This window comes from Anser cygnoides, chromosome 17 (assembly GCF_040182565.1).
Source record: "Anser cygnoides isolate HZ-2024a breed goose chromosome 17, Taihu_goose_T2T_genome, whole genome shotgun sequence".
Lineage (NCBI taxonomy): Eukaryota > Metazoa > Chordata > Aves > Anseriformes > Anatidae > Anser > Anser cygnoides.
The window spans coordinates 1,308,276-1,323,523 of record NC_089889.1 but is presented as its reverse complement, the minus strand read 5'-3'; the positions used below and the strand labels follow the sequence as shown (position 1 = coordinate 1,323,523).

The 15,248-nt window shown below is 54.6% G+C and overlaps 1 protein-coding gene across 1 annotated transcript in view; it reads left to right on the top strand.

Annotated features, from left to right (window-relative positions):
• The first annotated feature begins 363 nt into the window (after positions 1-363).
• The window catches only part of GRK3 (G protein-coupled receptor kinase 3), a 69,984-nt gene continuing 55,099 nt past the window's right edge, over positions 364-15,248 (top strand). Inside the window, exon 1 of the mRNA XM_066979315.1 lies at positions 364-739. Within this exon, the coding sequence (XP_066835416.1) occupies positions 627-739 (113 nt within the window). The 5' untranslated portion in view covers positions 364-626. The remainder of the gene's footprint in view (positions 740-15,248) is intronic.

The following is a 15,248-nucleotide window of genomic DNA, read 5'->3' as shown; positions in this document are numbered from 1 at the left end:
GCAGGCGCCGCCGCCGCCGCAGCCCCCCCCCCCCCCCCCCCCTCCCGCCGGGCTCCCCCCGCTCCGCCGCCGCAGCCCCATGGCCGCGCAGCCCCGCGGCCCTGCCCCGAGCTGCCCGCACGGCGCCGCGGGGCCCAGCCGCGGGGGCCCGGCGGCCGCGTAGGGCTGCGACCGGGGCGCGGGGGGGGGCGGCCGCGCCGGGCTGCCCCGCTGCCGCCATGGGCTCGGCGGGGGCGGGCGGGCGCTGAGGGGGCCCCGCGGCCGCGGCGGGGCCGGGGGGGGCGCTGCGGCTCGGCTCGGCTCGGCGCGGCCCGGCTGGGGCGGCGCGGCCCGGCCCGCGGAGGGGGGGGGGGGGGGTTTCCGCCCGCCCGCCGCGGCGGCCGCGGGCTGAGGGCGCGCAGGGCCGGCGGCGAGCCCCGGGTGCGCAGGGCGGCCCCCCCGCGCTCCCACACACACACACACACACACACCACACACACCCGCTCGCACACTCGCGCTCGCACACGGGAGGCGCTCGGCGGAGCCGCCGCCGCCCGCCCGCCCGCCCGCCCGCCGCCACCCCCCGCCCCGGGGGCGGCTGCCCCCGGCGGAGCCTCCATCTGCAGCCCGGCGGCGGGAGCGGGAACATGGCGGACCTGGAGGCGGTGCTGGCCGATGTCAGCTACCTGATGGCGATGGAGAAGAGCAAGAGCACCCCGGCGGCCAGGGCCAGCAAGAAGATCACCCTGCCCGAGCCCAGGTACCGCCCGCACGGCCCCCGACGCGGACGCCCCCCGGCGAGGCTGGAGGGGGCCCGGCCGCGGCTCTCCCCCCCCCGCCGGACCCCTCGGTGCCGGCCCTGCGGAGCCCCCGGTGCCGGCCCTGCGGAGCCCCCGGTGCCGCTCGCAGCCCGCGGGGAGCCCCCGGTGCCGGTACCGGGCCGCTGGAGCCCGGCCGCGCCGTGCCCGGGGCCGCCGCCGCAGCCCCCCCGTTGGGGTCGGGGTCAGGGGCTGGGGGTCCGGCCTGGGGCGCGTATGGGAAGCAAGTTGTGGGGCGGGGTATTTATTTATTTACCTCTCTGTCTAGCCGCTTATTTATTTATTTCGGTACGTGGATGGGAAGATGTGCAGGATCCTGCTTCTCCCCCCCCCCCCCCCAAAAAAAAGCCCAAATCCCGGTGCTGATTTGGTCCTCACGCCTCGCCCGGCGGGTGAGGAGGTGTCCGACGGTGGGGCCGAAGAGAACGGGAGCCGAACGGGGCGCTTCTCGCCGCTTTGCTCTGCAGAGCTATTATTTTTGATGCTTCATGAGGTGTGACAGCAGAGCGGCGAGGCGCGGGGAAGGACGGGCTCGGCTCTTAGCAAGCAGCTCACGGAGCAGAGGTGTCGGCGGCGAGCGCGGGGCTCGGCTGGTGGCCGGCTCCGTCCCCGGGGCTCCGCGGGTGTCCCCGGGGCCGGGGTCTCCGCGGGGTCCGGTGGTGAAACCGGCCTCCCTTCTGCGCGACGGTCCCCGGTTTCCACACGTTATAAAATCACCTGAGCCTCGCTTGTTTGTTCCTCAGCCTCAAAGGAGGCTTTCTCTCCCCTTTTGTGGCTGTGTGTGTGCACGTACGTATATGCGTTTAAACTCGATATTTGGTCAGCAAGCAAGGCGCTACGACAGAAAAATCCTAAAACAAAATTTACTGCAGGATGTGTGGGCAGTTTGCAAGCCTGACGGTGGCCTAGCTGCCTGCCGCGAGCGAGGGATTGCCGAAGCCCTCTTCCCACTTGTTCGCTCGTTTCTCTGCCCTGCTGCTTGGATTCGCGGCGGTGCCGTGAGGCTGCGGCGCGGGGGCAGCGGAGGGGCAGGGGTCGTGGGTGGCGTGCAGGTTCCGCGGTGCTTGCAGAGGCTTCGAAACCTCGGCCGAGGAAGTTGGGTTTGCAAACCCAGTTAGAGGCGGCTTCCTGGGCAGGTGAAGGTGCCTGTTTTTCTCCTGGCGTGTGTAAATATTGGTGAAGATAATCGATGTCTGTGTAATGTAACCTCTGCAGTTAACCCTAGGTGCAGCACGCTGTACGTGGAGCGCTCGCAGCTCTACGCGTGCCGGTGCTTTGGCTGCTCGCGGTGCTTCGCTCGGTGCTGGTGGTGCTGCCTGTTGCAGCGGGCACCCGGCTGCCCGGGCACAGCCTCGTGGCACGGCGCGAGGCCTGGGGAGCCTGCACCCTGCTGCTCTCCTTCCCCGGGGTCTGCGTTTGGGAGAGCCCAGGCGGTTTCCCCGCGCCCCGTGGGGTGCCTCGGTGGCGTCGGGCTCCGCAGGGAGGGCAGCGGCAGCCAGGTGCAACGGGAAGTTTTGTGGAGTAGGAGGAAGGTGAGGGGTTGTGGGGCTGAAACGTTCGTGTGGCGGCTCCCGGAGCTGCGTGTGGAAGAACCCGTTTGCAAATTGCGCGAAGTATTGAAAGAAAATGATTGCTTGCAGTCCCCCCGGACTGATGTGTCGTGAGGGATGCGGGAGCCTGGACCCAGGGGGAGGCTCGGAGCTGTACGTGGTGCTGGGGCAGGGGCCGCGCCGGGCCCCCCGGCTGCCGAACGGGAGGAAGCGCCGGCAGAAATGAGAACAGAGCCTTACCTAAGCCTGGGACCACAAACGGCTCGAGGTTGCTTGAAATGACTGAACTTCTCAGCGTCTAACTGAAAGCAGGGATTTCCTCACACAGTAGGAAATTGTGACCGTTATTCTGGTGTCAGATGTCTTCGGGCTGGTTTCTGCTCGTTTTTTTTTTTTTCCTCAATCTCTCATTAAAAAAGACGTGGTGTGTCGGGTACACTTAAATGTTGTGTGTTACTGGCAAGCGGATCCTTTTAAAATTATATAAATCAGCTGCTTAAATGCAGGTTGATATAGTAACAGTAGAAAAGCACCACCACGCACAGAAGGTCTCCTCTCACACGGGCTTGAAGTCAAACGCTTTCTCCAAGTGGATTTTTCATTTCTCTGTGCCTGTGTTAGAGCCGCTCGTAGTGCCGGGCTGAGGGCTGGGGCTGGGGGCTGTCGTGGGACACGGGGGGGGCCCTGAGCTGCTGTGCCCGGCGTGCAAAGGTCTCGGCCCGAGGGCAGCGCTCGCCTTGCAGGGACGCGAGGGGTCGGTTTATCCCCGGCAGGCAGCGCCGCGTGCCCCGGCGTTGTCTCCTCCAGCAGCAGTTGCACAGGTTTCACCGCCCCGCCGCCGGCGGCTGTTGTGCTGGAGCCCCGTGCACCTGCTGGCACCGTTTTGTCTCGCCGAGATGCTAAAAGAAGTAAGGGAGCTCACCGCGGTGGAGGTTTGGGGGGGGGTCTTTCTGTTCCTGAGGCAGTAACTGTAGTGCAGGCGGGATAAATTCCGGGGCTGCAGGCCAAGGCTTAGCAGCAAATAAACTCCGAGGGTGAAGAGTTTATTGGCCGAGGGGCTGGTTGCTGGTGAGTTTACACGAAGCATCCTCAGGCTGTTTGTGCACCGAAACTGTTAAATGTGGTGGCTTGGGAAGAAGGAGGGCAGAAAACGCTAATGAGACAAGCGTGCCTAGGAAGAGGCTTAGTGGTGGTGTTTTTTTTTTGTTTCTTTTTTTGTTGTTTTGTTTTTAAACACCAAAACAACCCCTTTTCCATCCTCTGTCATCTGCTTTTCCTTCCTTTCTGTGTTTCCTCCTTTCCTCCTTGAGAGCCCTGCCAAGAGCTGGAAGAGCTGCGGTATCTTTTCATTTCACATTCCTGTAAGATCCTTTTGCCAGCTGATCTGCATGGGTGGACAGAAGGGCTCTCAAAGGCAGAATGACCTGCAGAAACAGGACCTAAAATGAGAAGGAAGACGTAGATACTGAAAGACAAGCAAATACCAAGCTCTAATCTTTTCTGCAGAGTTGCTGTCAAACATTTTAGGTTTGGGAGGAAAGGAGTCAATGAACTGCGCTCTTATTTTTTAGGTTCTTCAGCAGCCTTCTGAACTCTTTCCCTTTTCCATGCGCAATTTTGATTTCCCTTATTTTGGTCAAAGGGTGTGGAAGAAAACGATAATAGCTCTTCTTATTTGCCAACAGCTTCTTTGTTCTGAAAAAAGGATTTGCATATTGTGAGGTAGAGAAAAATAGTCCAGGAAATTAGATAGTTAACGTTAAAAGCTTCCTTGCTATAAACGTCACTTGAGCTTCGGGTGCTTTCGGTGTACAAATACCAAGGGCATGGTAACAAAACAGACCATGCATCTCTCCAGGCTTCTCTCCCACTTCTCTCGCTGTGTGGTAGATGTTTCTCGTCTCGTCTCTCCTCTCCTAACCTGCTGCTTCAGTAATTACCGCTCTTTCCCGTGAATTCTTATTTTTCTCACGGATCTCTTATTTGGTCTCCTACCTTCCTCTGAATCCTGCCCCTCTGGGAAAAGGAGAAAAAAAAACATGTTGCAGATGCTTCCTTCTCTGAAGTCACGCTTCTAACTGTGATATTTTTCCTCATTACCGTCCCATCTTCGATTTATCTCTAGAGGTATTTTCCACGCCAAAGAATGGGACCCCTGTGCTCTTTGCTTTCTTACCTAGTGTTATCCCAACTACCTTGTTTTGGAGGTTTATTGAATGCACAGGGGTTGTTTTTCCTTTTCCAATTCCACCCTGAGCTGTTTGTGATTTGCTTTCTTCCTGTTGCAGTGCTGAGCGTTATCAAAACCCAAGCGATGTCCTCCCACTAGGAGTGAGGAGTCATTGCTCGGCCCTGTACTGCTTCCGCTTTTTCAGTTTTGTTCTCTTGGCGTTACCATCTTCTTTCTCTGGGTTTCAGTTGTTTCCTTGATGTGTCCTTCAGCGTATTCTTGAGCCTCCTCAAACTTCTGCGGCATCTCCAAGTTAAAGGCTAGAACTCCTCCCTGCCGCTCCGCTGCCAGTCTCGGTTACTTTGACGTTATTTTCTCCGGCTTTGTCTAACGCCTTCTTGTTATGCTTATTCATTTAGAGTGCTGTCTCTGGGAAAATTTTCCTGACAATTGTTCGTGTAATTTTCGCATTTGTTGCTACTACGCTCATGTCATCCCTTTGTTTGCATCTTTTTAGGTGCTGCTTTGTCTGTGGGGCTTCAAGCATCAGCTGCGTGTGTTGGGTGGCGGGGCTCTGCAGGTAGCACCCGGATCACCCGGCGTCTCCGGCTTCCCGTCGGGGTGTCCGAGGGCTGCAGCGGCCGGTTGCTGCCACCTCCCCTCGCTCCTGCTTTGGCCCACGCTGCCCGGTTGTGTCGGGTCTGCCAAACTTCTCCCCTGCATCCCTCACGAAAACGCTCGTCTGTTTTGAAGCTGATGAAATCTGACTGTGATTAATCTGCCAGTGCCCGGCGTGTTGGTGTGGCGCCGTCGTGTTTGCCGGTATTGTTTCCCGTCTGTCTTTCTCCATCCGTTTGCATTCGCTCAGCCAGGAGGATGGCAGGCATGGGACCGGAATGCCTCCTTGTTGTGCCGCGGCACAGCGGGGGGCTAACAGCGTGCCCTGGGTGGTGCTGACGCCAGAGAAACCCTGCTTTACATGCGGCTTGTGCAGAGAGCGCGGCGCTTCCAGGAAGTGCTGTGTGTCTCCCTCGCCATGTGAATGCAGTCTTCAGAAGTGCTGCTTTCCTGTTTTCACAGCAGTGCTAGGCCCAGATTTTGCAAAGGCTCGTGCGTTTGCTGGTCTGTACGCAGAAATGCTGCCGCTGAACGCGGAATTGAATAGTTGACGGTGGGGAGGATTAGGGGCCTGATGGTTAATTCGGATGAATTTGTGCCGCGGTGACTTCGGCTGTGCAAGGCGGTGGTGCTTCACTGAGGCTCGCTCCGTCTGCTTGGAGCGGTGGTGGCTGTGATTCATTTTACTAGCACTTCTGAAGCTTGGTTCTCTGAAATTTCAAAACAGCTTAGGCTTTTGCTTGATGTTTAGATGTTTTTTTTTTTTACTGTCAAGCAAGACCGTTTCTTGGTATTGTTATACCATTTCCAATACTTCCTAAACATTTAATTGAAAAATTTGAAGCTGAAGTAAGAAATTAAAAGAGCATTCTGGACACTTAAACAGCTCAAAGTAGCCTCATTGACATGTAATTTGTGAAACTGTAGAGGAAAAAGGATTTGAACTAGACGGTTTTATATTCCAGCTGTAAACCAATTTAATATTTTGCAGCTATACGGTACCCCACCGTTTGAACTGAACATTTGAGCGAGGCATAAAGGAAGTAAAACTGGCTCAGAGCTGAAGATGCCTGAACACGTGGTGTATACCAGGCAAGCGTTTGGGGAATGAGGATCGGTGCCGGAGGTGATCCCAACGTGAACATGTACCTGGGACGAGCGCTGTGGGTTTGTACGTGCCAAGGTCAGAGCGTCCCAGCTCAGCGGAGCATCCAGGAGTTCTCTAGGTGTCTGCTTGAAACGGACGGCTGCTTCCTGAGTGTGTTCCATGGCACCGCACTTCCTAACGCACTGCAGCTAGTATTTCTGGGATGGCGAGTGTCTTCTCACCTCAGTAAGACAGCAGAGCATCTGCTCAGATTTTAGGTGCTAAAAATACCTGTTGCTTTTGAGATACTTGTGCGTGCCTTTCGTGCCCCTGCCCCCCCGGTGCCAGCGCTGTCCAGCAGGATTTCAGAGAGCAGCACTTGCCCCTTAGGCTTGTGTTGTATCCTGGATTATCCCGGCGTTTTTTATCTCCTTATTTTCTTAAAGCATTGAATTACTATTGCTGGTTACGATGAAGAAAGCCATTTTGCATTTAGTCTAGTGCAATTCACAGTAATGGATGTATTTGAAAGGCTAGTTTACATATTCAGAAATGATGAAATACGCAGGCTGGAGCTTATCTTCTGTCTTGGAATCTGTGTATTGCTTGGGCGAAAAGGCGTGCTTGAATATTCATAGGTGACTGTTTGAGGAGGGGGAAAACTGGGGTTGTGCTGAAGTACCGTTATGAGAAAGGCTGAACGTGTGTGTTTGTTGTGGAGTACGGTGAACTGTCCAGGGGGAGGGTAGCTAAAAACTGTTTTGTTCAGAAATTCAACCTCCGAACTTTGTCAGTAGAAGCTCGGTGGAGGAGGCAGTGAAAAGATGGCTTTCTTGGCGTAGTTTGGTGTACGCACGGGAACCGAGGGCTGCTGAGAAAGCCCGATCGCTTTTTCTCTCGAGCTGGCCTTGGACTGCAGGATTTGGGCAGCAGTAGGGCTCCTAGGACGGCGGTGGGGATGGAGCCCACGTAGAAGGGCTGCTGCTGGCCGTGCCTGCCTCTCGCTGCCCCGCGTGGGCACGTCTCACGGTGGCGGTGAGGAGTGGGACCTGCAGGGTCCGGGCCTGGCTGAAGGATGGGGCCCATGCAGTGCACGGTGAGGGGGGGTCCTGCCTCTTGCAGCTCTGATAGGCAACAGATAATAGCCTAGAAGAAGGGCACCAGTGCTATCTGTAGCATGTGGAGCAGAAGCTAAGCCTGTTAGAAGACAAACGATGGACCTGTGCTCGTGCAGAGCCTGTGCGGCAGGTGCAGGAGCTGAAGGCGGGTTTCACGAGGCTCAGGTAGACGGGGAGGCCCCGGCGGGCTCAGCGTGGGGCACAGCGCAGGGACCTGCCCGGAGGTGTTCTGGCTTCGTCCCCTGCGGGGCTGCTGAGACCTGAGGCGTGTGCTTCTAATCACGGACCCTCCCTCGGGTGTTGTTGCTTTAATTAAGAAAAAAGGTAAACGAGGGCAATGTGGGAAGAGATCGGCGCTCAGGCTCCTGCTCCCTTGCTGAAACCTGAGGGACGAGCGGAGGGCTGGCCGGGGGTCCTGCTCCCGTGTGGGTGCTGCGCAGGGCCCTTTCAGTGCGGGGTGCTCTCAGCGAAACGCTGGGACGTTGGCATCAGGACATGAATGTATGCAGCCCTAACTTAGCTTCTGTTCTGGTGAAGTCATGTGGAATGGGCTGGATTAAGCTTCTTATCGATAATAATGTTTTTTGGGTGATTAATAAAATTAGAAAATAGCCTATCAGAACCTGTCAGGTGCATTAAGCGAATCACATAATTTAGTTGAATTAAATTGACGTAACAGCAGCAGTTTCTGGCCTTAGAAAATACAGCTGTTTTCCATGTGAAGAGCTTCACCCCATGCCTACTCGTTTCTCCAAGGAAATCGTTCCAGTACCAAATAAACACCCATACAAACACACCTTGCATAAAGATATAAAATCTGAGAGCGTTAGGAGAAGCTGCTTCCATCCAGATCCCCCAGTCCATGTGCAGGAATTTGCCCTCGCAGCGTGTTGTGTCCTGTTGGGGAAGGACGGGAAGGGGCAGGGTGCCCGGCTGCGGGGCCTGGTGGTGCTGTGCAGGGTGAGCGGTGCTGGTGCCCCTCTGGGAGCTGCTACCTCGGCCCGTGGCACTGCTGAGCGAGGAGCCCCCAGCATCCTTTCCCTGCCCTGAAATCCGATAAAATCCTGAACGCTGCAGACCCCGGAGGAGACGCCCCGTACGAAGGCACCGAGCGCAGCCTCCAGCTCCGTGCAGCTGCTGTTGTGGTTACTGCATCCCTGCCTTCCCTTCCGAAGGGAAAGTGTGCGCTGAGGAACGCGAGTCTGGGTTTTGGGGGGAGCTGTGTGAGGAATGCAGGTCTTGGTTTCGGGGGGAGCCGTGTGAGGAACGTGGGTCTTGGTTCCGGGGGAGCTGTGTGAGGAACGTGGGTCTTGGCTCTGGGGGAGCTGTGTGAGGATCGTGGGTCTTGGCTCTGGGGGAGCTGTGTGAGGATCGTGGGTCTTGGTTCTGGGGGAGCTGTGTGAGGATCGTGGGTCTTGGTTCCGGGGGAGCTGTGTGAGGAACGTGGGTCTTGGTTCCGGGGGAGCTGTGCTCCTGAGCGTCAGGGCCTGCTGGAAGGGGCCTGCTGTGGGCTCGGGGCACGGTCAGGAGCAGCCGCGTTCAGCTGCCCCCTGCGCTGGCTGTGGGGCAGAGGTGGGGGATGGCAGTCGGTCGGTCTGTCCGTCAGTCCCATGCAAGGACAGCGGTCGGTCAGTCGGTCTGTCCCATGCCGACGGGTGCCCACCCACGCTACCTCACTGCCACACGTTGCCCACGTCTCTCTGCCAGTGCCACTTGTCCCGTCTCTTGTGACAGGAGTCCTGCAGGACACCTCTGGTCTTGCTCCTTCCTTGGGGCTCACTTCCATGCAGAAAATGTCATCTTTCCTGATCTTTTACATTGACTGAAGTAGCCCTGAAGGTGTCTCGTCAGTGTGGTGCGAGGCACGGGTGACTGTCCCGCTGTCCCAGCCTGCCTGTCCCCTGTCCCGTGCCAGCCCTTTGGTCACACCGTGGTGGTTCCTGCCTTTCCCCAGCGTCACTTTCCGTGCCATCAAGCTGCCACCTTCTCCATGGCCTCTGAGATCGGCGACCTCGTCGCTCCTGCTGCTGTGCCCTCCTGCTCAGCGCTCTGGCTTTGCTGGTTTTGGTTCCCAGCCCTTGTTGGATTATCGGGGTGTCCGAGTTCATGCCGGGGAGGTGACTTTCCTTTCTGAGCCTCCTTATGCCTGCTGTTTTCTTAAATCCCCTGCCTGGCTTCCCCACGTCTTCTCCTTCAGATTCTGTTTGTGTTCTTATTTAAATGCTTCTGCATCTCTCTCTGTCTTCATTTTGTCACCCCAGCTTTTTCCCGTCTCCTTTCCTAGTTGTTCCGATGATCAATTTTAACGTGGTTCCTTCGCTTGCATCTCCCTTACTTTTGGAACCTAAGAATAACCGTGAGCTTAAAACACATGACGAAGTGCAAAAACTCGGTGAAGACAATTTAACGCTTTTTTGTTTTGTTCTGCTGTGGTGCTTGGGATGCAGGACTCTGGAGGGATGCTCGCTTGTTTAAAGAGGGTTGTTTCCTCTGGGGGAGAAGAAATACAGGAACGTTTCTGTTAGTTCTAACTGGTTTAAAAAAGTTCTTGAAAGATCTGGTTCTCGGGCCAGATATTTCTTGACCTTTTCACCTTTGATACGTCTTAACATTGCTAAATTTTTCTAATGCACTTATTAAAGAAAAAACGGTTGTCCATAATGGCGTTGTGCCATTCTGTCGTTGCTTCGCAATGTACTTGCTGACTCTGGCATGGTCATAGTTCAGCGGCCTTCGGGTTGGCATCTTTGGGTCAATTTTGGCAACTTCAGGATGAATTTGGGTAGCGCAGATAAACATTTAAGTCTCTGTAAAATCGCATCCTGAGATGATAAATAAATAAATCAGTCAGGTGCAGTGTGTTTCAGCCAGCGTGGGCTGTAGTTTAGGTAGGTCAGTCAATCTTTATGCTTGAATGCTACTTCTAAAGAAAATTTAAAACATTTTATAGGCATGGAAAAGTTTTTTTTAAAAAATTGGCACATGAATAATTTTGTATTTGTTTTTGAAAAAAGCCAAACATTATGATTGACAAATAGCTTAATTGCCGTTGGAGCGAGGAGATGTGATTTCATTCCAATTTCTCTCTCTTGCAGTTTCTCAGTGGCAGCGTTCTGGTGGAAGGGCAAGTCCTTGACATTACAATTCAGTGTAATTATTCCTGAAAAATGCATGTGCTTAGAAGCTTTTATATTAGTTTCAGATTTCAGCAGTGATAATGTAGATGATCCTTAAGGAACACGAGTGTGTAATTTGAAATCATAGCTACACAGCTCTTGCTTTTGGCTCCCTGGCTGTAAACTTTCTCCATTAATACCATTTGCATAAGTGAAGCTGCCTCGGCTCTTGGATGAGATGCACACACCAGAGGCGGGTGGTGGCAGAACGTTCCCTGCTTTAATCCCTTCCCCTGCAAACAGGGTTCTTGGGTAGGAAATGTTGTTAATCACCCTTGACAACTGTAAGAGCAGTAGTTCGCTGCAGTTAAGTGATTCAGGAGCGTGCTTAGCATAGACTTTACAGAGCGTGCAAAGACGGGAAATGGGATAGAGGCGGGTGCAACTGGGACAGCAAAAGGCAGAGCCCGGCCCTAGTCCTGTGTGAGGTCTGGGGCGCGGGTGTGTGCTGTGTGCACGGGGACGGAGGAGGCGGCTTCCTTTCACTCCTTGCTGCTCTGTTCATCAGCTGAGGAGACGAAGAATAGAACGAGCATGTGCGCTAATTAATTTAGTACCAATGATCACTTTGATTTCTCTGTTAGAATAATTAAGTCAATTGGATATTGCGTTGCTGCCAGGGTTATTGTAGTAGTGGATGCTAGGAAGGAAAGGAATGAAAGGATTATATATTTTCCGTGTTATTTCATTGTTGTCCAAAAACGTCTTCATGGTCTTCCAATGATTTGTTTCCTCCTCAAATAGGGAATTTTACAAGTAATAGATAAGTAGATCAGATTAGACACCGTAGCAGTCTTTGCTGGCATTATAGGCTGGGAATTTACTTTGCCTGGTGAATTGCTTGACCAGAAGTTGCGATGTGTAAAACACATTTTACAGTGACTGAGAACAAAACCATTTGGAGCAGCATTAACCCGTAATGAACTTCGAACTGGGTGCAAGTCCGAGAGGAAGCCAAATGAAGCGGGCTGCGTGTCCGCGGGGCATTGACGGCTTTCCCGTAGGCAGCAGGCAGTGCCTGCCCCCCCGTGTCTGCCCCCCCTATGCTTACCCCCCTGTGCCTGCCCCCCAGCTCGGGGGGGCCACCCCGAGCTTGCCAGGGGCTGCTCTGCTGCTGGGGGCTGCTTTGGGGCGCGCATGCGACGAGGAAATCCGAGCACCTTTAGCAATCCATCGTGCAGGTTTTATGTCGGGACGCCTCCTTCCTTCTCCCTGTTGCCTTCTCTTAGGTGACTTTTTTCCTGCCTGCTCTGCAAAACACTGGTACAAATCTGTTTGAGGAGAAACTGTTACTTGTGATGCGCTGGTAGCCTTACACTTGGGGCTTACAGACTTTCTTCTCGCCTGAGGTGAGGTCTGAGCAAGTCTGGCTCTTGGGTGGGCTCGGGGGCACCGTGGGGAGCTGAAAGGGGAGCAGGAGGGTGCTAAGGGAGCGTGCAACAGGTTGGTGAAGGCAGTGGGAGCTTAGCTGCTGAGTACCGAGCGCTTTTCCTGCAGCATTTATTAGCGCTAGAGCAGTTCTTGGTGTGCCAGGAGCTCGGTGTGCCGGGGCACCTGGCAGAGGGATGATACCTGCCCTGAAGAATGCACGCTCTGCACTGGCAAAGAGAGGGGCAAAGGAAACACTGCTTCATTTTACGGGCTGGGGAACTGAGGCCGATGATGTTTATGACTTGCCCGAGATGATACAGGAAATGTTGGCAGAGTTCAGCATTGAGCTGTGCTCCCCGCAGGACAGTCCCTGTAGAGCTGCCATTTCATCTTGTTTTGGTTTCTTGTTCTCCTTTTTCTGTTTCACCTTATAAGTGAATATATTAGGGAGTATAACTGCATTCTTAATGTCGGTATGATTCTTTAATGCTTGCAGTAAGGCTGGATTTTTTTTTTTTTTTCAAGCTCTGGTGTGGGCATTTCTGCTCTGGATAATATCCCACCGATCTGAACTCGTATTGATTTGCAAGAAAAAATAATGCGCTATTATGATAAATAATTAAAAGCTCCTGTAAGACACAGTAGTAAGAAGGTCAACGGTAAGTAGCTTCTTGATCTAGTTCCAATAGAAAGAGTATGCATGTGTATACATACCGCCGCATCTTTCTTCACCCTTCCCATTTCCGAGGCGCGAGATGCTTTCAGAAGAACTCCTGCATAATTTAGTGCGACAAACCTGCGGGGACAGAATCCATGCATCTTCGAAATTAATAGCAGAACTTTTAGGAAATTATCAAAGTGAATGCTGTTTATTTTACTCTGCTCTGGAGCTTCTAGTTTCTGCCTACGCCCGCACCCGTGGCCGTCGTGCCCCCGGCTGGCTGGCCGTGCTGGCTCCTGCGGGAGTGCTGCAGGGTTCAGCCCTCGGGGCTGGGCCGATGCCGGTGGCCACGAGCCCGACAAGGGCTGGGGTTTGGTCGCTGTGGGTGCAGGTGGAGCTGCCAGATGTTACTGGTCTGTTATGGGGGTCGCAGGTGGACGTGACTGCTGCTGCGGCACCGCTGGTGCTTCTGGCTGCAGGCACGGGCAGGGGGCGGCTGGGGGGCACAGCCCCGCGCTGCTCTGCTGCGTCCGGTGTTGCTTGTCGGAGGGGGAGCACGGTGGGCACGTGGTCCTCCTGCCATACTCGTGTTCTTTTCCGTGTTAAAAAGCACATCGTTCTTTTTTTTTGTTTGTTCTTCTGAGTTCTCCAGATGTGTTTCCCAGTGGGCGTTGTGTGCCGTGCCGCTGCCGTGGCGCCGCGCTGGGTCCACACCCGTTCAGCTCGCCATCCCGCGAGCCTGTAGGCAGCGAGAGCTCTTTAATTATAGAAGATATTTGAACGGCGGGGATTGCTTTTCGGAGGATGTCTTTGATCAAGCCGTGACAGACTGGGATGCTGGCCGCCGTGCCAGGGCTCCCAGGTGCCACCTGGGGCTCCCCGCACCGGGTTCCTCGGCTCGCGCCTATGCCAGGGAGGCAGGGGGGCGGCTGGGTGAGGCCGACCTGTTCTGCTCGCCGAGCTTACAGCTTGGTCACGCCGCAGATGGCCGTCGTACCGCCTGCCCCTGGGCGGCCCGTGCTCCCTGGGCTGCCGTGCAGACCCGAGCGGGCTGTCCGCGTGCCCCTCTGTGAGCGCAGCTTTCTGCCGCGAGCCCGCGGTCCAGCTGCGGAGCGCCCGTCGGCGCACGTGGGACCGTTCGCGTTGCGAGCGATCAAGATGCGGAATGGATTATAATAAAATAATAAAAAAACCTGTCCCCAGACGTCCTCCCCAGGCCGTGCTCTGTGCTATCTCACGCTAGGCCCCGGTGCGGCTCCTCGGGAGCAGGGCAGGTTGTGCCCAGGCGCACGGCTCGGCGCGGAAGCTGCGGTGCTGGGTCCTGGTGCTGGGGCTGAGGTGTCCAGGGTGGCATTTCGCACTGCGCTTCAAGCCCGTCTTTCAATTTCCCCTTGTACTTGTCCTGTTACTCCAGCTTTCTCGTGGCGTGTGGACAGCAAACTGAGCATTCCCAATTTTTTTTTGTTGTGTGTTGTTTTCTTCCTCTCTGAAATAAAAAAAATAAAATATATGGACCAAAGGATTTTCTCCGGCAGAGTCGGATATGCTTTTGTTTCTCGGAGTCTCCCTGGATTTCGTTTTTAGCCAGCTTTCGTTTCTGCTTATTTTGAGTGTTGCTGTTAAGGCAGATCGTGCGGTGAACTGGGATGAACTGAAGAAAGTCGCCTTGTCACATTAGTGCTCTGCTTGCGCTGAAAGCATATTTGGATCTGGAAAGCCTTTTAGAAATGGCTACTTTTCTGTGGAATGCGGCTTTTAATCCCAGATTGTTTACCCGTAGGGCAACTAATGGGTCAATACGCAACGCAGAGAAGGAACCTTCACCTTCCTTCCTGTCTGTGGAGTGGGCTCGGCTCTATTTTAAAATTTTCCATCCATCCGAAGGATGTGTGGGCTCTGCTTCGTTTCTCTTGAACTCGTTAAGATTTTTACTTTGAATTTCTGCGAGAGAATTAGAAGGTCATTGTTTTGGATCATCGCAATCAATTCCATGTAATTTATTCATATTTATTCATATGGAGAAGGAGAAATGCTTCTGAGGGGGTGAGCGTCTGTTGTTTAGAAGCTGAAATGCAGCGCGGGCTCCTGGAGCCTGCGAGCGCTTTACAGATTTGTTCCGATTTTTTAGTTGAGGAAACGTTTTGTTCCTTTGACATGTTATCCATCAGGGCAGGAGCACGGGATGTCAAAGGAGAGAAGGAAAGGTGCTGGAGCGGTCTGCTCGTTACGCGGTGTTTTCCTGGACGCTTCGCTCACACGCTGCCTGGGCTCGGCTATGCTGGTGTGATTTCTCGCCGTGCACTTGCTGCGGCGGAGGAAAGCTTGCCCCATGGCCTTGTTATTGGAAGGGCTCATTCTGTTAGGAACGGTCTGGTGAGCAGCTGGGAACAGGACGTTGGGGCCGAGCGACGAGAGGCGCCTGGTGCTGCAGCCGGGGCTGGGCGGGCCGGGATGGCAGGTTTATGGTCGTCCTTGTAAGCAGCCTAAGCTGGGACGCGTGTTCCAAAAATTCACCTATGGAACGGGCCAAAGGCTGTAGTTCTGCCAGTTATACATTTTCTCTTACTGCCTTGCTTTTTCTGAGCGTGGAACGGGGCTCACTTGAAGTCGGTATTTTCTATACGTTGTGAAAATACTCAGAAACCAGATCTAGTTTTTTTATGAACAAATAAAGATGGCTAGGAAGCTCTTCGCTGGATA